At 34.5% G+C, this 26,791-nt stretch overlaps 2 protein-coding genes and 1 long non-coding RNA gene across 3 annotated transcripts; all 3 read left to right on the top strand.

Moving 5' to 3' along the window:
• Positions 1–1,746: 1,746 nt before the first annotated feature.
• Positions 1,747–3,113, top strand: LOC133175352 (uncharacterized). Its single transcript, XM_061310446.1, has 5 exons — positions 1,747–2,027; positions 2,132–2,236; positions 2,348–2,578; positions 2,677–2,772; positions 2,952–3,113. Exons 1-5 carry the CDS (start codon positions 1,761–1,763, stop codon positions 3,111–3,113), a joined length of 861 nt encoding a protein of 286 aa, XP_061166430.1. The 5' UTR covers positions 1,747–1,760.
• Positions 3,114–13,579: 10,466 nt separating this feature from the next.
• Positions 13,580–15,447, top strand: LOC133175365 (uncharacterized). Its single transcript, XR_009719272.1, has 3 exons — positions 13,580–13,735; positions 14,979–15,086; positions 15,364–15,447. It is a non-coding gene; the product is annotated as an uncharacterized LOC133175365 (long non-coding RNA).
• Positions 15,448–15,732: 285 nt separating this feature from the next.
• Positions 15,733–18,811, top strand: LOC133175351 (uncharacterized). Its single transcript, XM_061310445.1, has 7 exons — positions 15,733–15,790; positions 17,067–17,212; positions 17,330–17,635; positions 17,790–17,894; positions 17,990–18,208; positions 18,322–18,417; positions 18,648–18,811. The coding sequence occupies exons 1-7, from the start codon at positions 15,733–15,735 to the stop codon at positions 18,807–18,809; spliced, it is 1,092 nt and encodes a 363-aa protein (XP_061166429.1). The 3' UTR covers positions 18,810–18,811.
• Positions 18,812–26,791: the final 7,980 nt, after the last annotated feature.

The raw sequence follows: 26,791 nt of genomic DNA, 5'->3' as shown, positions 1-26,791 counted from the left end.
TCAGTCTACTGTACAACAGCTGGTCTTAAACAGCCAGGGAAACATTCATCCCTCAGCTCAGAATGGTTTTGCTGTCCACGTTCTAAACCCGACTTTGACACAGGCAGAGCTACAACAGCCAATCTCTGCAAATGAACTTGTAAGTACTTATATCCAATGTTCAAGAAACATGATGTTCTGTTTATTTCATTTTCAAATATAAAAAGTTTTGATTGGACATTGATGTACAATGAATTTCCTCATTAACTCACACTTTTTGACCCCACTTTCACTAAATGTGGGGGGTATTAATTCAGTCTATCTGTTCATCTGTCTGTGTGCAATTCTTTAGTTTTTGATATCTCATCCTTAAACTATTGCTATAAAATTTTATATCATTACTCATATGACTTGAAAAATGTATCAATTTTGAGGGCAAAAGGTCAAGGGTCATGATATGAAATTCATATAATGCATGAAATGGTTTACAGATCATAAATTTTGTTTTCTTTGAGCTTTGGACTTTTGGATAGGAACTGTACACCATATTCATAACTCCTCATGACTGAAGGAAAACTTATTTCGTAGTCAAATTGTCAAAGGTCAGGGTCAGAAAATAGCTTAAGTTTTCAGTGAGTTTTTGCGATGAAATATTATATCATAAATATCTATGGCTTAAAAAGATCACTCTTGATTTTGAGGTTGAAAGGTCATGGCCAGAAATGCACACATTGCAGAAAATGATTTCCAAATAATAATTTTAGATCTCTTTGAGGTTTTGCAACAAAATATCATCGCTCCTTATCGTCCAAAGAAGGACCTTATTAATTTTGAGGTCAAATGTCAAAGGCCAAGGTTAGAAATTCATATATTGCATAAAGCAGTTTCCAGATAACTTATGCTGAACTTCTTGCAATGAAATCTAAGATTATAACTTTTTTTCTAATTTAAGACCTCTGTTGTTTTGAGGCCAAAAGGTAAAAAGTCAAGGTTAATCAATCTTTTCCCTCTCCATCTGATTTGTATGGTCTTGACTTCAACCCTCTTATCTTGTCTTGAAACAAGGGACCAAAATTCCCTGAATTAGCTTGTTATATCTTTACACAAGTACTGATGACACTCCCTTCTGCATTAAAAATGTATCATATTGAAAACTTACTCTAAATATTTTATCAAGAATTATCTTGAATTTCCACCAAAAACAGACCAATTATCTGAAGGTCTCCAACTTTAAATACAAAGTCTGGCTTAAAAGTAAAACTACAGTAAAGTAAATGTACAAAATAAAAATTAGTAAAATGTATAATTTTGAAAAAATACTTTAGATATAAAGAATAACGTTGTTGTGTCATTATAAACAGATTTTACCCAGAAATTTTGAGGTCCAAGGTTATACACCGATCACTGTGCCAGATGAATGGGTTAAGAGAACAGAGCTACAAGTTCCTACCAACATTATCAGTGTTCCATCAGTTGCTGGAGTGTATGACAAGACCATTCATCTGCCAACCCAAACCATCCATGGAGTCAGTAGTAACTATGAGGGCACATGCTCATCTGTGGTGACACACAAACCTAATGTGACAACTGGACTATCAGCTGATTATTCCCAGCCATCTGATCAGATTGTAAGTCTCTGGTTTTAGTTTTGTGTATCTCTTTAGTGTTTTTTGTGCTGAAAGTCGGTAACATTTTTTGACAAAAAAGTACATAATTTAATTTTTTTTAATCAGAAATCATGGAGTCTGGGCCCACAGATTGTACCTACATTTGTTGCACCAATGGAGGCACAAACAAAGACCAAAACAAACAAGTCAAAGAGAAGGACTCCTAAAAGTGTTTCTCAAGGACCATATGCAAATGCAGACATTGGCCAACATATAACTTCCAACAGCTCAATGACTAAAGGGAGTAGAAATTTGGCTAAAATAGATGTGAGACCAAAACAGCAGAGCACTGGAAAGCAAATGGTTCCAACCTTGCACCAGACTGAGAGTGATAATTCTACCAGGCCTGCCCCAGCATCTGTAAATAAGAAAAAGGGCAAGGTACAAAGAAAATTTACAAATGAATCTGTTTTAAATTGGTTAGAATTTTTCTGATTGTTAAAAGATTTATTCAATGAATTTGTAATTTCCTCTTTATTTTCTAGGAGGGAGTCAAACGCATTGTTGTTCCATCCAAAGTTCAAACAGACCCAGTGGAATATCCTCCATATGTTGCCAGAATTATGAGGATCCTGAACAGGCAAAAACAGGTAGGTGTGATAAATACCTAAAACAATGGAAATATTTAATATAAATAATGGTCATAGTAAAAAAAGAAAAAAAATCAGAATTTTAAATAAGCGTATGTTGGATGCTTTCAGGGTCAGATGGAAGCTAATGATAATAAAAGGGAAAGTGTGGATTCCACATCCAAGCAAATAGCCCCTTCTGATAGAAATGATAAGGATAGAGCTGATTCTACTCCTAAACAAGCTACTACTGCTGACAAAAAGGCAACAAACACTGTGGATTCAAGTCTTAAACAAAAGGATCCACAAAGTGTTGTATCAAAAACTCCTGTCCCATCAAAGCAGTCCGCACTGGAACAAAAGGTAATGTATAGAGAACATAATTTGACAGTGTGTGAAATAACATAAAATATTTCAAATATGTTGAATGAAAATAAGTAATTTGTTTTAAATAATTTCAGCACAAGACTTCGTCTGGTAGTGTTGTTCAGAAGTTCAATGAGAAATGTAAACAATTGAAATCTGGGTCCAAAAAAGAGCCAATGTCTATCAAAAAGGTATAAGGTAGCCTTATGGATTTTATTGAAACAAGTTATGAAAGTATATTTGACCTGAGAAAAGATTTAACTGCAAATGTGCTTACATTTTGCATTGGCTTTACCTTTATCATTTAATAATCAATTATTCTAAAAAATTTCATCTTAGATTAACATACATTATGAAATATGCTTAACAGACACTTCCAGAGGACTACAGACCAGTGGTTAACACAACCCTTTTACTAGATGACTTGTCACCTGACAGTTTTACACTGTTTAAAGCAGACAATTTCTATGGACCAGAGATTCTTGTCACTTCTGACTCTCACTGCTTTGTGGTGTCTGTGCCTTTCTTCTAACTGGACAATAGAGACTTCTGAATGTGGAGATAGTGCACATTTAGTGAAGGAACATTATATTAGTGAACTACAACCACAGTCTTTCATTAAAGCTTCTGTGATATTTATTTTGAAAGTACTTTTGACTTTTGAAAAATACTTTTTAGGCTGATTTTATATTTGTGTATTGTGTTTTGGAGCTTTTCCATTTATTTTTTGTTATCATGTGCCAAATGAATCGTAAATTTCGAGTCACTCTAATAGTATCATGATTTTTTTAGATTTTTTAAAAATAAATGCATGTTTGAAAATCACTTTTGTGGATTATTATTATTTTTGCTGATAAAATTAATTCCTTGCTTTTGATTTGTCTTACACCGGAAGAAAAATATTCAGAAAACTTGGCAGATTCAATATTTACTTCTGACAATGTACAAATCACAATTAAACCAGTCTGAAACTAGAATGAACTTGAAGATGACATCTCTTAATCTAGTTTAGTTCTACAACATTTTATGGCTTGGATCTGAATATAAGATTTTTCCATCAGTGTCTTTGATCTTGACTTACTATCCACGATAAAGTTACTTTATCCTGTAAAACTATGTTTAGACCTTCACTTTACAAACGAACTAATAGATGTCCTAGTCTGTTTCATGATCACTGGGCCAGCTTTTGGGTCAGATTTTATAAATACCGTAAAGCAGGTTATTTGTTCAAGCTACCTATTTTCGCGATTAACTCTAAATAGTTTTAAAAATGATACTTTTAATACTATAAGTATTTATATATCAACATAAAAAAATTTTGATTTATGAAAGGGAAATTGTAAATTGCCAATAAATACCTCAAAACTGTATTGTAAACAATGACTGGCGAGGAATTCAAACATCCAACCAAGATATTGTGTTCGGCATCAAAATAGAGAGCACGGGGATCTGGAGGACACAGTTCCGGTGTGAGAAGCAAACATATAGAACATGTCCGTCCTCGGTCAGTAGATGGATACTGGAGAAATTAACAATGCCGATGAAATTATAGCTGTTACACACTGAAATATTTCCAAGAAGATTGGTATAGATTCCACGGGGATGAAGCGTAGTCTGAGAATCATATACAGTGTAAGAGAATCTATACTGATCTGGTCACCACAACTACTTTACCTCTAAATAAACTTGAATCCAACGCACATTTTCTGTAATATAGCTTCGTATAGGTTTTCTTCACCAACCTTTTGAATTTTAACCCTATCTGATTATTAGCTCACCTGAACCGAAGTCTCTTGAAACTGAGCTCTTTAGCTCTTCTGAGCCAAAGGCTCAAAGAGCTAATGCTATGGCCATTTGTGCGGTGTGCGTAAACTTTTTAGAATATGGGCCATAACTCAAGAACCCCTTGGCCAATTATTGTCAAATTTGTCACAGGGTATCCTTGGCCCAAGGGCTCTCTGTGACCCTTAAACAAGGGGAGATAATTAGGAAAATAGAAACAAAAGTACTAGTTGCTAAAAAATCTTCTTCTCAAGAACCACTGGGCAGATTATCACCAAACTTATATACAAAAGGATGAGGATATGTTGTAAATTAAAAATTGTTCAAGGCATCACCCTGGGGCAAAGGGCGTGGTCTCAAGGTCACTTCAAAGTTGACCAAAAATTACATTTTATTAAAATGTTGATATTTTACTTACTATAAAGACTAGGATCATCAAATCTTGTCAATTGATGCATCTAAGGACCGCATATCATGTTGACTCAAAAGTAGGTCACAGTGACCTACTTTTTAAATTTTGCAGCCATTCTTTTTCAAAATGATTTAGAGGCATATTTTGAACAATTTAAGGCCTATGATCATCAAACTTTGTCAGTTGATGTATCATATGTCCTTAAAGTACGTCAACTAAAAAGTAGGTCATCTTGACCTACTTTTTGAATTTTATGGCTAATCTTTTTCAAAACAATTAAGGTCATTAATTCGAACAATGAGAGGTTTAGAATCATTAAATCTTGTAAGATGATGCATCTTGGGGCCATAAAACATATTTATTAAAAAGTAGGTCACAGTGACCTACTTTTTGAACTTTGTAGGCATTCGATTTCAAAGCGTTTTAGAGGCATAATTTGGATATTTTAAGGCCTATGATCATAAAACTTTGTAAGTTAATGCATCTTGGGTCCTCGAAAAACGTCAACTGAAAATTAGGTCACCGTGACCTACTTTTCAATTTATATGACTATAATTAAATATTTTAGGTACTAAATGACTTAGAATCATCAAACTTTGTCAGTTGATGCATCTTGAGTCCTTGGAGTACAACAACTGAAAAGTAGGTCACTGTGACCTACTTTTGAAATTTTCTGGCTGTATTTAATATTTTCGGGTACTATTTGGCTTAGAATCATCAAAATTTGTCAGTTGATTCATCTTGGGTCCTTGGAGTAGGTCAACTGAAAAGAAGGTCACCGTGACCTACTTTTCTATAATTAAATATTTCGGGTACTAATTGGCTTAGAATCATCAAACTTTGTCAGTTGATGCATCTTGGGTCCGCAGAGTTAGTCGACTGAAAAGGAGGTCACTGTGGTCTATTTTTGAAATTTTATGGCTTTATTTAAATATATCAGGTACTTATTGGCTTAGAATCATCAAACTTTGTCAGTTGATGCATCTTGGGTCCTCAAAGTATGTCATTTGAAAAGTAGGTCACTTTGACCTACTTTTGAAATTTTATGGTTATAATTTTAAAAATATTTTATGTATCAATTGGTTTAGAATCATCAAACTTAGTTGATGCATCTTGGGTCCTCAGAGAATGACAAGTGATAAGTAGGTCACCGTGATCTACTCTCAGGCACTAATTGGTTTAGAATCATCTTGGGTTCTCAGAGTGTTTCATCTAAAATGTAGGTCATGATGACCTACCTTTGGAATTTCAAGGGTTTATCTAAATATACAGGATACTTAGAGGCTTCAAATAGTATAGAAGTGATAGATTGTACAGTTTATCAGAAGAGCGATTCAAGGCCCTTTGGCCTCTTGTTTGATCAAAATTTGTCCGTTGTCTGTCGTTGTCGGAAACTTGACATTTTTATCTTCTTCTCCAGAACCACTGGGCCAATTTCAACCAAACTTTCCAAAAAGCATCCTTGGGTGAAGGAAATTTAAGTTTCTTCACAGGAACTGCCACGCCTTCTTTCAGGGAGAGATAATCAAGAATTTTTGAAAATTTGGTGGCATCTTTTAAAAATCTTCTTCTCAAGAACCACTGGGCAAGAAAAGACGAAACCTGTGTAAAAGCTTCATTACAAACTCTAGTTTCAAGTTTGTGCATATCATAACCCTCAAGGGTAGGGCGGGGCCAGAAGAAGGGGTCAAATTTTTACATGGGTATATATAGGGAATGTCTTTAAAAATCTACTTTTTGAGAACAACAAAGCCATGATTATTCATATTATTATAGAAGCATCCTCAGTTAGTGTTGATTCAAGTTTGTTCCAATCATGGCCCCTTGGGGTAGGGCAGGGACACAACAGGGGTTCAAAGTTTATCATAGTAATATATAAAAAATATCTTTAAAAATCTTCTTCTCAAGAACAGCTAAGCCATTATTAGTCATGTTAATATAAAAGTGTCCTCAGGTAGTGTAGATTCAAGTTTTTTTCGATTCATGACCCCTGGAGGTTGGGCGCAAACATAACAGGGTGCCAAAGTTTTACATTGGAATATATAGAAAATATCTCTAAAAATTCTGTTCTCAAGAACAGCTGAGCCATTTTTAGTTATATTAATACAGAACTATCCTCAGGTAGTGTAGATCTAAGTTTGTTCAAATCATGACCCCTAGGGGTATAGGACAGGGCCACAACAGTGGGTTAAAGTTTTTCATGGGAATATTTAGGAAATACTTTTAAAAATCTTCTTCTTAAGAACAACTAATCCATAATTAGTCATATATAATATATACAATACATATAGAAGCAACCTTAGGCGTTGTAGAATCAAATTTGTTCAAATTATGACCCCCAGGGGTTGGGCTAGGGGCACAACAGAGGGTCAAATTTTTACATAAGAATATATAGGAATCATCTTGAAAAATCTGCCCAAGAACAGCAAAGCCATGATTAGTCATATTATTATAGAAGCATCCTCAGGTAATGTAAATTCATTTATTTACATCTAGGGTGGGTAGGGTTGGGCCACAATGAGCGATCAGAGTTTTACAAAGGAATACATAGATCAGCAAAGCCATGATTGGTAATATTGATATAGAAGCATCCTGAAGTAGTGTAAATTCAAGTCCTCCCCCACCCCCTGCCGTAAACTTTTCAGTAATGAACTGTTTTCTGCTTTTTTTTTCTTCTAGCCAATGTGTTCAGGTGAGCGATGTGGCCCATGGGCCTCTTGTTTTATTTTTATCTCGTCGAAGTTGAAATGGTCCACTATGAACTTTTTCATCCCAACTAACAAATCTCCATTGAAATGAGAAGAGAAAATGTATAGTGGTTTCCAGTGAATTGAAAGACTTACAATTGGGTTTGTGAACTACTAATACATACCTCCGTTAACCAATGAGGTGTCGCTTCATGTATCCACGTAAATTAATATGCCATCTCTGGTGACTGCATGGTATCCAAGGTCATTTTTGCTGGTGGACAAAGAAGAATTTCCATAAGACATAACGATATTCCCCAGAAACCTCTAATGGCAAAGGGAGACAAATAGATAAAAAAAAAAAAAAAAAAAAGACAAATAGAACGAAAACTCTTGAAACATTCAATTACGTTTTTTCTCTTTAACGGAAAACTACACATGTATATGAAATATAAGAATTTTCCGTTTTGAAGAGGTGTTTAACTCAACTTTATTACATAAATCAAGTTCATTTGCAAAGTTTGATATAACTTGTTCGGTAATTAGGGGTATTTTCGATTCAACCTCTGACATAAAATGAATATAGAATATAATAAAAGTAAGGAAACACGCAAATGCACAATAAACATTAAACAAAACAGTGTCATCTACTCCTATCCAAATGTGCCAGCTAAAATAAAATTAACCATGAATAACTAATTTGTAGCTTATGCTACATATAGGTCTTTTACCAGGCATGTATTCAATAGTAAAAAGTTATGCTTGGAAAAAAAGATACGTTTGACGCACGCACTCACCCACAAACAAGCACGTCACTATATACCCAAAATCAAAGGATATTAACCAGAATATGGGATTATATGTGTATCATCCCGGATAACGAAAATTTTAATTCACGGGTATCTGAATTAGACTACCAAAATATGTACAAGCATACATTTTTCTCAAATATCTCCGATCTCATCTACAGTATATATGTTCTTTTGTGCAAATAGTTTGCACTTTATTTATACAATTACAGATAAGCCATGTACATTTTGATAAAAAATATTTTGTATATATATAATTAAACTGTACAGTGAAAAATCTCTTCACTTTAAAAATGTAAACAAGAGGCCCATGGGCCACAAAACTCACCTGAGTATCTTTGGTCTTACTGTTCTTCACCAGATTTTCTACCTTGTAATAAGTATTGTGCCCCATCCTACCTCCAGGGGTCATGATGTGAACAATTTAGAATCTACACTACCCCAAGATGCTTTCTTATAAGTTTCAGCTTCTCTGGTCCAGTGGTTCTTTAGAAGAAGATTTTTAAAGATTTTACCTATATATTTCAATGTAAAACTTTGATTCCCCATTGTGGCCCCTACCTACGCTCGGGGGTCATGATTTGAACAATTTAAAATCTACACTACCTCAGAATGCTTCCATATATGTTTCAGCTTCTCTGGCCCAGTGGTTCTTGAGAAGAAGATTTTTTAATGACCCACCCTATTTTTGTCTTTTCTTGATTATCTCCCCTTAGAAGGGGGTTTGGCCCTTTAATTTAAAAAAATTAAACTCCCCTTCACTCAAGGATGCTTTGTACCAACTTTGGTTAAAATTGGCCCAGTGGTTCTTGAGAAGAAGTTGAAAATGTGAAAAGTTTACAGACGGACAGACAGACGGATGACAGACAATAGGTGATCGGAAAAGTTCACTTGAGCTTTCAGCTCAGATGAGCTAAAAACTATTCACACAGAATGAAATATTGAAGTGATTGACTGGGAAATCGCATATGTATCAGAAATTATAAGTTCGATATATTTTGGCAGTTGTACGTGTGTGGGGGGAGGAGGAAGGTATGTACGTTTTCCACACTTCACCTGTCTATAGCAACAGTATCGAGTTTGAAATGGCTCACTTTAATAAAAAAAAATCATCTTACTTCAAGAAATGAGCCCTCGTGAGGACGATAAAGACAATTATCTTTTTAAAGATTTTTAGTCTCATTATTTTCCAACAATTGAGTGAAACAAGAGGTCTAGGTATCATCTCCATCAATCCCCCAATGTTCAGTCAGTCTGTCCTACGTGGTTATCCGGACTTTCTTTAATACCGCTTGTATGAGGTACTTTGAGCTGATTTTTTGGTTTGCTAGTCTACCTTCTTCACTCTGCCAGTTTTATGGAGCCTTTTTTTTTCGGTGTTCATCATACTATATTACCCTACAGAAGTTCTCAGTAGCTCTGGGATACGTTTAAGATTGAAGCACTGACGGATTTAGAGGGGGCTGGTGACCCCCCCTTTTTTAAAGACCAAAAATATACATGATTAATAACAAAAAATTTGGTGTGGGATATTGCATTAGTTTTACTTAAAATGTAGCTAAGATAAGTATACAAATTGTTCTTCAAAAAAAACAAAAACAAAAACAAAAACAAAAAAAAAACCCTGACAGCTTTAAGCGGCTTCACCACTGGGCGCCATCCCGATCCCCAACCCCCCCCCCCCCATTCAGAATCCTGTTTATGCCACTGCGTAACTCTACTCAGAGATAAGATCATAAACGGTATGGTAGTCTATAGCCATAATAAGCATTAATTCATACTGTGCGTTCAAGATACCTAGCGTAGCAGGTAGACTAGCTGCTACGACCCTGAACGCATCACGGTCGACACTTCAGTGAAACTACAGTGAGACTGTTAATTTAGGTATAATAGCTAGGAAGTGAAGAGCACGTGCAGACATGATAATCCAAAAAGTTGAAACGTTATAATATCTTTCTTTCAGTTTTCTATACAATACAGTATAATAAAGTATTGTATTGATATACAATACGTGTATCGATCTGTGTAGGTATGTACGCTCATCCACATAAAAAATTATGATTAAAAACCCTTAAAAGTACGAAAGCCTATTAGGACCAAACTACGGTAAAAAAAATTTAAAAGGCGTTATAACGCCTTTTCAAAAGGCGTTATAACGCGGAAAAAGGCGTAATAACGCAAATAAAGGCGTAATTACGCCTTTCCAAAAGGCGTTATAACGCGAAAAAAGGCGTTATTACGCCTTTCCAAAAGGCGTTATTACGCCTTTTATATTTTTTTTACCGTAGTTTGATCCTAATAGGCTTTCGTATAAAAAAAACAAAACAATGAACAAAGAAACTAGAATTTAAAAAGGTAATAATAAAAAAAACCCACCTATGCAATAAAAATTACCAAACAAAAACGAAAAAAAGGTTTCGCGATAATATTTACTATCATAAATAAATATTAAATAAACAACTTTTTGTTATTACAGTCTGAAAAAAGATTGTCATACGTATGCATCTCGTGCAATCGTTGTTAATCAAAAACAATCTAATTGGCCATGGTTTCCAGTTCTACAAGGAGTACGACAAGTGGAGTTTTGTCATACATCTTATATATCGTGCGTATATTAATGAACTTGTTGTCAATCTCGAAAAATTTAACATAAATACCGGCATATTTGGCGCAACTAGTAATTGCCCCACACCAGCAGATGGTATTGCATGTATTGGAGCTTTTCCTTCAATGCTCAAACTCGCGTACATACTACAAATCCGTACCAAAGGTTCCAAAATAGATCTCGATTGCGATTGGAAACTCGGCGACACCACAATTCCTTGCTCCAAAACATATAATCACCTAGGGATCATTGTCGACAACAAACTCAACCTTTCGGATAAAATTCTGTCAGCATGTCGTAAAATGCAAAAATCATATTACGCACTTTACGATATTGGATGAATCTACCTTAATCCGCTCACCTTATCACATCTTTGAAAGTCAGTTGTACTGCCCCCACGGTTGTGAGCTATGGAACAACCTTTCTACAACTGATTACCAACGCCTGAATGTTTTTCAACATTTTAAATGTAAAAATGCTCAGAACCTTCCCACAAAGACAAGATCCGATATCTGCGAAAGTCTTTTCAATGTTCTACTTATTAAATCGGAAATAGACGTCCGTTAACTGTTTTTCTCGGGCGACTTTGTTGCATGGATCATCGCTCCCTCTAAAAGAGGTCTTCCTGACAAGTTTATATATATATTCAATTTTAGAGGACATTTGCAGCAAACAACATGGATTTATACATGATGATATCACAGTTTTATCTACTTATAATCTTACTGAATATCCGCAAAGATGCTGCCTCATCTAGTCCAATAAGCTTGTATCAGGGTTGATACACTACTAGGTATATGATATAAAAAAGTTAACATACATGTATTTGAATGATTTTTCACATTTATATTGATATTTATATGAAATTTCATAAAACATTAATTATTTGGGAAAACAAAGAGAGATAACTCTATATTTTTGGCAAAACTTGTGTTTTCACTATAGAAACCAACGGAAAATATTTTTAAAACACCCCCCCCCCCTCCGTGAAACAAAATTTCCTTTTTACAGTTAATATGGATTGTTATTTCACAAATTCATACCAAAGCTTTTTGCGTTTCACGGGGGTGGGGTGGGGGGGGGGGGAGGGGCATATGTTTATAGTCAAAAACCGACAAAAATGCTCAATTTTTCCACAAATTTTGAAGGGGTTTACAACTTGTATTTTATCAATTACATATGACTAATTTTATATGCATAAAAATATAAACATAAGAAAAGTTTTCAGGAACATTTATCCATATTTAAGAATATTTTAAAATATGCTGATGCTTTCAAGCCCGATTTCAATGGAAAATATCGTCTACCCAACTTATAAAAAGAGCTGGAATTAAGAATTAAGATTATTAACTATTTAACACTGGTATCAAAATTATTAATCAATTACCATTGAACTCTTCTTTGCATTAAACAAAGATTTTATTACCCATTTAATTCAATACTTATGGCAATTTGCCATAAGTATTGAATTAAATGGGTGTAAAATGTAGGCAGGAATCGAGAGTTAGCGTGCGTTGTTCTTTATATCAGAATGTAGGTATGATATGCTAGGCATTCATGTATTTTTGAAAAGTTATTTCTTCGTGTCTATTTTATTAATTTTATCAGAAAATTCGGAGGAGTGAAGGTTGTCCATGGGCGCACCGGCCTATCCTATTGACAAACAGTTCTAAATATTAATATTTTCATTAAGAAAAAACTACAGCCTAAGGTACTTGACGTTATGAAATCGCGACAGGAAAAAATATAACCCCCTTACTTTGATTTATATATAGTACAATATACAGTTATTGACTTTGTATGAGGGCAACATGGACCTGAATATAAAAATGTTGCCCAAGGCCGCAGGTGTAGATTTATTAAACAAAAGAATTGCCTAATTTAATGAAGCTTGTAGGGAATGGGGCCCAAAGTGGAGCAGAAGAACGTTTGGGGAACATCTGTAACGGTTCTCGTTACTAATAGAACTAGTTTGATGTATGTTAATTGTTTGTTGTATTCATGACTATATGCCAATGTATGATAGTATTGGCAATATATGAAATGAAATGAAATATAATGAGAAATGAACTTAAAATTGAAACATAACAACAATTAAAACTTAGTTTAAAGCGAGTTTTTAAAATATCTTACTCATGATTTTATACATGTTTTCATTAACGAATTATTTTACCGAACTAGTAGGCCTAAGTCTCATTTTCTAACACAACCACAAATAGATCGACCGCAGCAGCGGCAGACAGCATCCAACGCAGGAAGGATAACTCAGTATTCACGTTCATTATGTAAGCCCCATTTACATGTACAGTAATTCCCCTTGGTACACAACAGAAAGCAGACAACAAACGAGATCCGGAAAAATCTCAGGAAATCATGCTCAAATGTTTATAGAAAAATAACAATGGAAGTTGAATTAAAAACGGGAACATCTTATTTACTGATTGAAAGTAGTTTGAAATAGAGAAATCTTATGACTTGGAATTTGTGAAGATGTACCGGTATTAAGAATATCTTTACTACCTATAAGAATCGACAATTTTTTTTTTGAAGGGAACTACTTCCTAGGAAATTCCGATTAGACACTCGGCACACCTCGGCCGATTCGTACCTTTGATGAAGGTGACGGAAGCAGCCGAGGTTTGCCGAATGTAAAATTAAGTCTTGTCGTTTTCCATTGATTGTCGTCTTGGTGATGACGTCACGATTGCTAGGCTGTGTGATGTGTTTTGGTTACAGCTCATTGTTTCAGCATCAGTTGTTGAGATAAGACGTGATTTTCGCTGAGCGAAGATTTTCTGAAATATCTGATAACATACAGTTGATACAGTTACAGAAATGAACAGTCAGAGCTATAAGAGGGTAATGGATATATATGTATGTGTTTGCGTCTGGGGGGAGAAGATAAACTCAATCTCTTGCATGTTGCTAAGGAGGCATATTTTAAATCTCAAACATGAGGCAAAAGACTGAACGGAATATATTAATCATGAAGACATTATCTCTTATAATTATTTAAATTTATGAGCATTCAAAAACTTTAAAAAAACAAAACAAAACAAAATTACTATTAATGATTGGGCCTAGTTTGATTGTAAGTGTAGCATCCTGTTTATAGATTTCCTTATAAAAATTGCAATGAGATTTAGAAGTTCACACAATAATTGTATTCAAAACAATGAAATTTTAAGGTTTTTGTTCATCTTTTAATTAATATGAAATATTTATCTGAGTTACATAAAGCCGAAGTAATTTGCTTTAGATCTTTGGAGTAACATAGGGCCTAATTTCATGTTAGTTATCCGAGGAAACGCGGGATAATCAACATTATCAGACCAGAGACGTATAAGAGACCAAAAGGTCATTCTAAAAGCAAGACTTGATTTAATTATAAAATGTAAGCGTTAAGTACTTGTACAATGGCGGATTTAAAAGAGCCCCCCCCCCTCTTTTTGTGACCAAAAATATAGTACATGTACATAAGATTAGCCGAAGAACTGTAGCGTTATGGTTTTATATTTTAGTCTTTGACCATAACTTACAGTTCTGCAGATGAGGGATATTGCATTTTCTTTTAATTATATGTAAAGTATAGCGGAAATAAGTCAAAAAACCGTTCCAAAATCCCCATAAAACATGAGAGATTAAGGCGGCTTTACCCCCTGCCCACCCCCCAACCCACCTGCCCCCCCCCCACCCCTAAAGAATCCTGGATCCACCACTGTTTTATTTTGTTTGAAAATTCCCACGAGTTTTGAATCAACAATATTTTCAATAGCTGCATTGACATATATTTGGAGGCCCGGATGGACAACATCTATCTAGAAACTAATTAATATACCCTACATATATTGGAAAAAATAAAAGAAATGTTCATTTGTTTATTTGATACTTCTATGTAATGCATGTTGGCTTTCAAATCAAAGCCAAATCAAACTTATAGGAGAAATTAGTGATATCACTGCTAAGTTTTAGATCAAACAAAACTTTTCCTAGAAGGTTTTAATTTTACTCTTGAAGGAACAGAATAAACATTTTATTGATTGATTGATTGATTGGTTGGTTGATTAATTGATTGATTGATTGATTTATTTTGTCATTTCAGAAAAGAGTGGATGTACAGCATCCCATCCCGGAAGCTGCCTCGAGTATTTACGAGAGGCTGGGCGTGGACATCTTGACCACATCCAACACTTCCGGGAAATTTGAGGAGGTCTCAGTTTTGTTATATATATAAAATACATTGGTGTAAAAAAAGAAGTAAGTTATTTGTAATATAAATCCATTTCTTTTCCGAATTGTCTTTTTATATTCCCTTCTTCTTGTTCTTCAACCTTATCATTCTTCATTATTATTATTTTTTTATATTTAAACCATTTACCATTATCTATGCAATTCTTTTTTATAATTTTTAAATCGATTTCGACTGAATTTATGTAACTTAAGCAAATTAGTATACATATTTACATGTATCTTCATTTTATTAACAGGTTGAGCCACCAAGAAAGCGTTATATTCAAGCTGCCAGTCAAGCAGTATTTCATAACATAGGGTCCACTCCTACAGCTGGGAGAGTGGGGCCAAATGGAGTAAGTTACATCAAATGGTGTTGTTAATTTCTAGTACAACATTTACATATAATTAACAACCTTTTAAATGAATTTTTAATTTTAAAAAGGTAATGTCAAGGGAGTTTACTAAGCTTGCAATAGACAAACGCTAATACAGAGAATTGTTCATACATAAGATTTAAGAGATAAATTCATGTTAAGACTTATATCTGCACTTTTTTCAGGTGGCAAAATCTTTGTTGAGCAATGAACAAATACAACAATTCATAACCTCAACAGTTCTTCCTAATGGTCGCTCAGTCACCAGCACTGAAGCAGTTAACCTTAATGTCACCAATTGTACCGTGTATCCTTCTCAACCAAGGACAAGGATACAACAACAGGTATGTTGACAAAGTCTAGATAAAACCATAATTTTGTTATAATCTCTTTATGTGCTTTTTTTCTGTTCATTTTATTGTACCCCTCACAAACGAGGTTTGAAGGGGGGAGTATATAGAAATCACAATTCAGTCTAGCTGTCTGTCTGTTCAATAGTCCTTGGAATCATGTGAGGGCCTCAACTTTGTAATAGAGAAACATTAGAGAAATATTTAAAACTCATACTTGGCACAGAGATTGCTTATAAAAGTTACTTTGTTCTTTGAATTTTTGCAAAAAAAAATTATAATAGAACTTTCAATGATTTAAACAATTTTTTGGTTAATTTCGAGGCTAGAGGGTCAAGGCAAATGTTCATACGTTGCAGAAATGGTTTCCATATAAACTTTACTTCTCTCTAAGCTTTTGCAATGAAATTTCAGGAACGTAGTATCGTTTTTGAAAGGGGCAGCCAGAAGAAATTGACAACTTACCTAAGAAAACTAAAAAATAAAATAAAACTGACAAGCAAAAAAAAAAAAACAACAAACAAACAAACAAACAAAACACTTTTGATTTGAGGCCAAAAGGTGAAAGTCAAGATCAATCATTCTTTTTCCTTCCAATTATCTCATTTTGTAGGGTTTTGTCTTTAGACAGGGGACATAAATTCATTACCAGACTTAGCTTGATCTGCTGATAATACTTCTTGTACTAGGGTTGATCCAATAATATTTTCACAATTGCTATAAAATCTTAAACAATTAAATGTTATCAACAAAATTTTAAAAACTAATTCTATACTTTACATAATTCTTATACACTATACTTACATGATACATTTTGTCATCGCCGCACGGCAAGAATATTACCGACGTCGCTATAACGTTACTTTTCAGCACTAATTTTCAGTTCTTCCGCATATTATCTTATGAAACATCTCATGTGCTTCTATTTAATAATCTTTACTGTCATTCTGCGCCTTGTTTTGAGTTGTTGTATTAAAATTATTTGAATATTGTCCAATTTTTTTTTCTAAATTCATTTCTTTTGAGTATATCATAGTTACGGATAAGCTGAAAATGAGGACGAAGGGAAATGTCATAACGATGTCGGTACATTCTTGCCGTGCGGCAATATACGAGACCCAGCTTTGTTTAATTTAATATTTTCGAAAGTACTGCATAATTATATAAGGCAAAAGTCAAAATAAACAGAGGTATTAGTATATAAAATTTTGTTGATAACATTCGATTATTAAGATTTTATAGCGGTCGTGACAGTTCATGGAGTCAGTAGTAACTCTTACTACGAGGGTGCATACTCGCCTGTGGTGACACCCACACCTTATGTGGCAACAACTGGACTATCAGCTGACTATCTCCAGAGGTGTTCAGATGATCAGCTTGTAAGTTTTTGATATTTGTACAGTTTTGTTAATCTCGTAAGTGTATATTTTGTGCTGAAAGTTAGTACATGTACATAATTAGTTGACAAAAAAGTACATAATATTATTCCCAATCAGAAATCATGGAGTTTGAGCCCACAGAGTGTACCCACATTTGTGGCACCAATGGAGGCACAAACAAAGACCAAAACAAAAAAGTCAAGGAAAAAGACTCCTACAAATGTCTCTAAGGGACAATATGCAAATGCAGACTTTGGCAAACATTCAACTTCCAAAAGCTCAGTGGCTAAAGGGAGTAGAAATTTGGCAAAAATGGATGTGAGACCCATGCAGCAGACCACTGGGAAACAAATGGAGGCAACACTGCATCAGACTCAGAGTCAGAATTCTGGCCCCTCTTCTACAACTCAGAAAGATGGCAAGGTAATTTAGAACATCATCAGATAAATACTGGATACATTGAACTTGAATGATTCTTATAAAATTTATTTATGAATTTGAAATTGTTATCTTTAGCATTGATTAGAATTTACCTGATTTTTACAAGATTGACTTCATGAAATTGTTATTTTAACAGAAGGGAATCAAGCGCATTGTTGTTCCACCCAAAGTTCAAACAGACCCAGTAGAATATCCTCCATATGTTGCCAGAATTATGAGGATCCTAAACAGACAAAAACAGGTAGGTGTAATAAATACCTTACTTATTAGAAGTCATTAAGAAGAATAATTCAGAATATTTTAAAAGCACAAGTTTAAATTGATGGATGCTTTTAGGGTCAGTTGGAATCTACTGATGATAAAAAGGAAAGTGAGGATTCCCCTACTAAACAAATGACCACTGCTGGAAAAGATGTGAAAGGCAAAACTGATTCTAGTCCTAGACAAGCTACTTCTGCTGACAAAAAAGCAATAAACATTGTGGACTCAGCCCTTAAACATAAGGAACCACAAAGTACTTCATTGCCATCAAAGCAGTCTGCACTGGAACAAAAGGTAGCTATTTTATCTTAACAGTAACACTTTTATACATATAACAAAATCTGACATTAGTAATATATTTCAAATATTTTGAATGAAAGTTAGCAAAATTTGTAAAATAATTTTAGGATAAGCCCTTGTCTGGTAGTGTTGTCCAGAAGGTCAATGAGAAATGTAGCCAGTTGAACTCTGGGTCCCATAAAGAGCCAATGTTTATCAGAAAGGTATTAGAAGGCTTACATATTTTATTGAAATGAAATTGTAGATAAGAGTTGTGAAAGTATATTTGACCTAAAAACACTTAACTGTATACAAATGTTTATGATTAATTGTCCAAAATACTATTGCATATTTTGCATGGGCATTATTTGTTATCATTTTATGATTATTACATTTAAACTGCTATTTCAAATTTCATCTTAGATTAACAAACATTATGAAATATGTTTGACAGACACTCCCAGAGGACTACAGACCAGTGGTTAACACAGCCCTGTTACTAGATGACTTGTCACCTGACAGTTTTACTCTGTTGGAAGCAGACAATTTCTATGGACCAGAGATTCTTGTCACTTCTGACACTTACTGCTTTGTGGTGTCTGTGCCTTTCTTCTAACTGGACAATAGAGACTTCTGAGTGTGGACATTTAGTTAAGGAACATTATATTAGTGAACTACAACCACAGTCTTTCATTAAAGCTTCTGTGATATTTTTAAAAAGACTTTCGATAGATTATTTTTTTTTGTTTTATTTTTTTATCATATGGCTTAATTCACTAATTTAACCATGATAATGGATCCAACATTTTATATAAGAAGAGAAGAGCTATTATTTTAGTATTATTTTCATATTTATTGCCAATTGATTGGTTTACTTTGATAGTATATTGATTTTTTAAATACCTGCATGATAAAATCATTGTTGATAATGTATTCTTTTTCTATTAAAATTGCATTCTTTAATATTGTGTAGTGTTTTATATTGTATGATTCAGGAGAATTGGTTGATTCATTATTTCCATCTGATAAAGGCACAAATCACAATGAAGCTGGTCTAATACCAACAAAGATAGTGAATGCAAAGAAAGAATCCTTTAAAAAAAAATACATAAAAACACAACGTCCAGTACAATGCAGATCCTTAGGTAACAAGCATTCTGAGAGTATTGCATTATCAATACTAGTCTCCTACCGGCAAGTGTAATCTGGTTCCCATTAAGAATTGAAAGTGTCATAATTCCGTCAAAAATGAATGAAGCGGAACGAAATGCAAACTTGATCTATAACTAATCAAGGTAAAGTCACATACCAAAAATCAGCTCAATATCTGAAAGCGTTTAGAAGAAAATTCCGGAAAACCCTTAAAAATTGAAAATGACATAATTCTGTCAAAAATCAATGAAGTGGAACGAAATGCAAATTTGATCTGTAACTCATCACGATACAATCACATACCAAAAATCAGCTCAATATCTGCAAGCATTTAGGAAAAAAGTGCGGAAAACCAAGTGGGACAGACTGACAGACAGACAGAGGGACAGACAGACAAGTTTGCATTTCGTTCCGCTTCAATGATTTTGTCGGAATTACGACCTTTTCAATTTTTCAGGGTTTTCCGCAATTTTTTTCTAAACGCTTGTAGATATTGAGCTGATTTTTGGTATGTGACTTTACCTTGATGAATTATAGATTAAATTTGCATTTCCTTCCACTTCATTAATTTTTGACGGAATAATGGCATTTTCAATTTTTTAGGGGAACCAGATTACACTTGCCGGTAGGGGACAAGTATTGCTAATGCAATACTCTCAGAAAGCTTGTGAAACTAGCCCTCCTCCGTACATGACTTTAACATGGCCCACAGCTCACAAATCATATGATTCTGCAAATATTGCGGAAACATTGTTTTAAGAAGAGCAGTATATTTTATCTTGGCCAGCAATCAAAGACCATTGATGTAGATTATCATCAGTCCCCTACCGGTGAAACCGGTGGGGACTATAGGTTTCCTCTGAGTCTGTCCGTCCGTCTGTCTGTCTGTCTGTCCCTCTGTCTGTCTGAGAATATTTGTTCATTAAGTGAAAAATTTGAAAATCACGATAGTTCCTAACCATTTTTAGAAAATTCCTGATGAGCACCAGTAGATGAAAAAATTCCTTAAGCAAAAGGTCCAAGGGCCAAAAATTGCTCTTTTAACAAGCATTCTGAGAGTATTGCATTAGCAATACTAGTCTCCTACCGGCAAGTGTAATCTGGTTCCCTTTAAGAATTGAAAATGCCATAATTCCGTCAAAAATGAATGAAGCGGAACGAAATGCAAACTTGATCTATAACTCATCGAGGTAAAGACACATACCAAAAATCAGATCAATATCTGCAAGCGTTTAGAAAAAAAATTGTGGAAAACCCTGAAAATTTGAAAAGGTCGTAATTCCGTCAAAAATCATTGAAGAATCATCAAGATACACTCACATATCAAAAATCAGCTCAATATCTGCAAGCGTTTAGAAGAAAAATGCGGAAAACCAAGTGGGACAGACTGACAGACGGACGGACAGACTCAGAGGAAACCTATAGTCCCCTCCGGTTTCACCGGTAGGGGACTTATAAACACGACCGTGTCACTCTGAACCTACAGTTTTGTACTTCTAAAATGGCAGATCTGGGGCTCTACGGCATCAAGATATAGGCTTAAAATCGCTCTTTGGATAAACAGAACCATGTCACTCTGAACCTCTAAACTGGCAAATCTTGGGGCTCTACGGCACCAAACTGCATCAACTGCCATGGTTTGATATTCTATGCCTCTTCGTATCCCAGATATTTTAATGAATAGTGTAGAATCCCATAGGTCATTGTGACACACTATGAGGCCTCAAGTGCATCAAATGACAAAGTATGATGATATAAAGATTTGATATATAATTATAATTTCCTACCACCTTTCCCCCTCCTCCACCGTACCTTGGACTTCAATAGACTTGAAGATGCATTTTCTTTACTCTTCTCATGAATTCATAAATCATCGCCGGCGAGATAAAAGAGAAAAATTACATGGAGTGGGGTGGGGGTAGTAGGAACTCATAAAGTATGGGTCATTGTGACCTACTTTTGGTTTAACATATCCTGAGGTCCTAAGATGCATCAACTGACAAGGTTAGATGATCCTAGGCCTCTTAGTATCAATGATATAAAGATTTGACAATGAATAGTGAAGAAATGCAAAATTATGACACACTGACCTACTTTGGGATCAAGATATTCCGAGGTTCTTATAAGATTAACTGACAAAGATTGCTGATTCTAAGATTCTTAGTATCCAAAATTTTAAGCTAAACTGTTTTGAAGATGAATTGCCAGACCCTGAGATCCCAATTGAAAGATACATCAACTGACAAAGTTAGACGATCCTAGGCTTCAGTGTCCCAAGATATGCATCATAATAAAAGTTTGAAAATGAATTATTATAGCTGCAAGAGTTATTATGTCGTTCGCACTCGTGAGATATTATGTCGTTAGAACACCTTATTATCTTGTTCGCACGAGATTTGTCGATCGAACGAGAAACATGAGGTATCTCGTTCACATGACATATTATGTCATTTGCACGAGTTTTTGCATTTTGTTTTCTTCAATTTTGCACTGATAATACATAAAACTGACCAAAGGCTAAGGTGTTTATAAGTTGACTTCAGTATATGGCTGATTTCCTGATCATGACAAGGAGCACAGAGCGGGTGTGACCGGTCGGCTGGGGATGCTCACTCCTCCATGGCACCCAATCCCACCTCTGATGTTTTTGGAGGTCCGTGTTTGTTCTACACTCGATTTGTATCGTTTTAATGGACTCTGAGCTTGAATACTGTTCGTTATCTCCATATTTCATCAAATAAACTGTGCTTTAGTAAAAAAAATTATCAGAAAAATAAATGTATTTAATTTAGACTGTTAAATCAAGCTAACACAGGTAAACGCTATCTGTGCCCCTTAGAAAGCCTCTTAATTGAGTTTGATAATTATATTGTTGATTTAGCGAGTAGGCGTTTGGGGAATAAACCGTCTAACTAATTGAACGTTTACGTGTATATGTAATTCATAAAAGTAATGATGCAATTGTCCTTTTGTTTTTCGAAGACTAATTCATTCTATTTACAACTGGACAACTGCTGTTAAAAGCACATGAATAGAATTGTCAAACTCTTCCCTCAGCCATATACTGAAGTCAACTTATAAACACCTTAGCCTTTGGTCAATTTTATGTATTATAAGTGCAAAATTGAAGAAAAAAAATGCAAAAATTCGTGCAAATGACATAATATGTAATTCAATAATAATTTTGTGCTGATTTTTTTATGTTGGTTTCATCAGGAAATGCAAGCGTATCGAATCGAAAACGTATTCAGTCTCTTTTGTACGAAAGACTTTAAGGATCAAACTACGGGAAAAATTGAAAAGGCGTTATAACACAAAAAACAATGAAAAAGGCATAATAACGCTTTCTGAAAAGGCGTTGTTATTACGCGGGAAAAGGCGTATTAACGCAAATGAAGGTTTTATAACGCCTTTCTAAAAGGCGTTTTACCCCTTTTAAAAAAGGCGTTTTTACTCCTTTCCAAAAGCCATTATTACGCTTTTTCAAAAAGCATTAAATACGCATTTTCAAAAGGCGTTATTATGTCTTTCCAAAAGACTTTTTACGCCTTTTGTTTTCAATACATCACTAACTTAGCCTACCCCTGGGGCTGTTTTGCTGATCCTCGGGACACGATTTTCACAATAAGGTATAGTACGGAAGCCCATATAGGACCTATCAAAAAATATTTTTGAATTCGATATAACGAATTGTCGAATTTGTAATAACGAATTTAATTTGTGATAATAATTTCTTTGAATTCGTTACAACGAATTGTTATCTGTTATAACAAATTTGTTATAATGAATGAAATTTGTTATAAAGAATTCTAAAACTTGTTATTACGAATAAAATTCGTTAAAACGAGTTCGACAAATCGTTATATCGAATTCATATATATTTTTCTATAGGCTCTGATTGTTGAATTTGAATAAACAAATTTAATTCGTTATAACAAATTTCAGAATACGTTTAAACGAATTTAATTCATTATAACAAAGTTTTGAATTCGTTATAATGAATTCAACAAATCTGTTATATCAGATTAAATTCGTTATAACGAATTTAAAGAAATTGTTACAACGAATTAAATTCATTATAACAAATTCGACAATTCGTAATATTGAATTCAAAAATATTTTTGGCAGTTCCTCATTGGGCTTCCCTAGTATAGGGCTCATTTTTCAACAAATAATGTTAGATATCCATGGAAAAAGATTTTTAATTGCGTTGCATAATATTATGGAAGCCCATTTAGGACCTATCAAAAATATTTATGAATTCGATATAACGAATTGTCAAATTTATTATAACGATTTTAATTCGTGATAACAATTTCTTTGAATTCGTTATAACGAATTTAATTTGTTATAACAAATTAATTGAATTCGTTATAACGAATTAAAAAATGTTATAACGAATTATATTCGTTTAAATGAATTCAAAAATTTGTTAATATGAATTAAATTCGTTTAAACAAATTCTAAAATTTGTTTTAACGAATTAAATTCGTAAAATCAAATTCAACAATCGGGGCCTATAGAAAAATATAAATTGTATATGAATTCGATACAACAATTTGTCGAATTCGTTTTAACGAATTTAATTCGTTATAACAAATTAAAGAAATCGTTTTAACGAATTTTAAGCGGTATAACAAGTTTTAGAATTCGTTATAACAAATTTATTTCGTTATAACAATTTTTTGAATTCGTTATAACGAATTCAACAAATTTGTTGTAACAGATTAAATTCGTTATAACGAATTCAGAAAATTGTTATAATGAACTAAATTCGTTATAACAAATTCAACAATTCGTTATATCGAATTCAAAAATATTTTTGATAGGTCCTAAATGGGCTTCCGTATAATATATTTTCAATGTTAAAACCAACTTAGTCCTTCTTTGATGCCAGACGGTTTTGGTTGAAAGCTAATTGCTCATTATACCCATTTAAATAGTTTGTCTGCTTTATTCCAAAAGGGGAGAAAAAAGATTTTCAAATTTTAAATGAATTTTAATCTATGACCAGCAAAGTCCCAAGCTACACCTGCCTAATCCTGGATTTTCACAAGTAAAGTGTTGACTTCTATAATTTATTACTCGTGCATACAGTTGTCTGCGAAATGTACAGGAGTATAGAAAATATTTTAAATATTGCATGAATAAAGATGACTTTGATAAAATAATTCATATAATTATAAACATAAATAACGCCTTTCCATTTTTCGCTATAACGCCTTTTCAGGGCAGTAGTACGAGAGGGGGCACCCCCATTTTTCAGGAGAATAGTCTTGCTGTAGTTAAAATATTTAAAAAAAATCATTTATTGGCTGCTTGGCCCCTGCACATTTTGTTGCATATGGTCGAACTCTGTCAAATTGTTGCATTCGAATTCGATAAAACGAATTAAATTCGTGAATTAAGGAAACCCATTTAGGACCCACCAAAAATATTTTTGAATTCGATATAACGAATTGTCGAATTTGTTGTAACGAATTTAATTCGTCATAACATTTTCTTTGAATTCGTTATAATGAAATTTAATCTGTTATAACAAATTTGTTGAATTAGTTATAACGAATTCAAAACTTTGTTATAACGAATTAAATTCGTTATAAACGAATTCTTAAAATTGTTATTACGAATTAGATTCGTTTAAACGAACTCAATTTGTTATAACGAATTAAATTCGTTAAAATGAATTCGACAAATCTTTATATCGAATTTATATATATTTCATCTGTAGGCCCTGAATGTTGAATTTGATTAAACATATTTATTCCTTTTAACAAATCTTAGAACTTGTTTAAACGAATTTAATTTGTTATAACAAATTTTAGAATTCGTTTCACCATCATCATTGTCCTTTACACCCTGTGGTGTGTAGGGCAGCAACAAACTTCCTCCACTCTTGTCTATCCTTGGCCAGCCTCGTCAATGATCCCCAAGTCTGGTGCATAGCTTTCATCTCGCTTTCAACTGTCCTTCGCCATGATGTTCTAGGCCTCCCCTCTTTCTTTTGCCATCTGGGGTCCAATGCAGTGCTGTTCTTGTTGTTGACTGGGGGTCTTTTCGGAGAACATGTCCAATCCATCTCCATCGGCGTTTGGTAATGATGGTACTCATGTCCTCTTGTTTGCATCTGCTCGTCAGGTCTTCATTTGTAATCTTCTCGGGCCAGAAAATCTTGAGTATTCGGCGGAGGCATGTGGTATGGAAGGATCGTAATTTGCTAAGATCTGTCTCTGTTATTCTCCAGCATTCCGATCCATATAGGAGAGTTGATACAACACAGCTCTGGTAAAGCTTCAGCTTGGTGCTGGTGCTGTACTGTGCAGACCTCCAGATGTTATTCATTTCTCTAAATACTCTCCTGGCCTTGCCCAGTCTGCTGTGGATATCCTCCTTTGTGCCGCCCTCTGGTTTAATGATGCTACCCAGGTAAATAAAATTATCCGTCTGGCGTAGTTCTTCACCATTGATCTTAACAGGAGCAGGTATTTCCACATTAAGTGACATTGTCTCCGTCTTTTTCATACTAATGCGTAGCCCCACCTGTTGTCCTTAGATTTGCAGCCTGTTGGTCTTCTCTAGGATATGCTGGTGTGTGTGAGACATTAGCGCAAGGTCATCCGCAAAGTTCAGATCCTCTAATGTTGAGAACAGGCCCCAGCGGATCCCCCTTGGAGAATCTTCTGTTGTCTTTCGCATGACCCAATCGATGACCAAGTTGAATAATACTGCAGACACTACGCATCCCTGTCTGACTCCGGTTTTAACATTGAAGAGGGTGTTATTGTGTCCTACTGAGCATCTGAAGTTGTTATAAAAACTCTTGATCAGGTGGACCAGTTTGGATGGAATACCATAATGACGTAGGATGCTCCAAAGGCTATCTCGATGTATGCTGTCAAATGCCTTTTCAAAGTCCACCAAGTTTACATACAGTTGTCTCTGCCACTCTGTGCACTGCTTTATGATGTTGCGGAGTGCAAAGATCTGGTCAGTACATCCTCGATGTTTCCTAAATCCTGCTTGATCTTTCCTCAATACAGCATCAACAGCGTCTGACATTCTTTTGATGATTATCTTGGCCAGGATCTTACTTGGCACGGACAATAGAGTGATTCCCCTCCAGTTGTTGCAATCGCTCAGGGTTCCTTTCTTTGGGATCTTGACAATCACCCCTTTGCACCAGTCATCAGGTACTTTCTCTCCATCCCACACAGCTGTGAACAGTGGTTGGAGGATGGTGGCTGCTATTCCAGGGTCTGCTTTAAATAGCTCTGCATCAAGATTGTCACGCCCTGGTGACCTCCCATTCTTAAGGGTTTTGACTGCATCCATTATCTCATCTTTAGTTGGTGGGTCAGTGTCGATGTCCAGATCCTCTGTGGCTTCTGGTATGGCAACTGTTTCGTCAGGTGATGGTCGATTAAGTACTTCGCGGAACTGTTCAGC

The sequence above is a fragment of the Saccostrea echinata genome, unplaced genomic scaffold (assembly GCF_033153115.1).
Source record: "Saccostrea echinata isolate AGI-Se365-2 ecotype Australia unplaced genomic scaffold, CSIRO_AGI_Sech_v1 ptg000062l, whole genome shotgun sequence".
Classification (NCBI taxonomy): Eukaryota; Metazoa; Mollusca; class Bivalvia; order Ostreida; family Ostreidae; genus Saccostrea; species Saccostrea echinata.
Note: the sequence above shows the minus strand (reverse complement) of the source record. Positions and strands in the feature narration are given on the sequence as shown.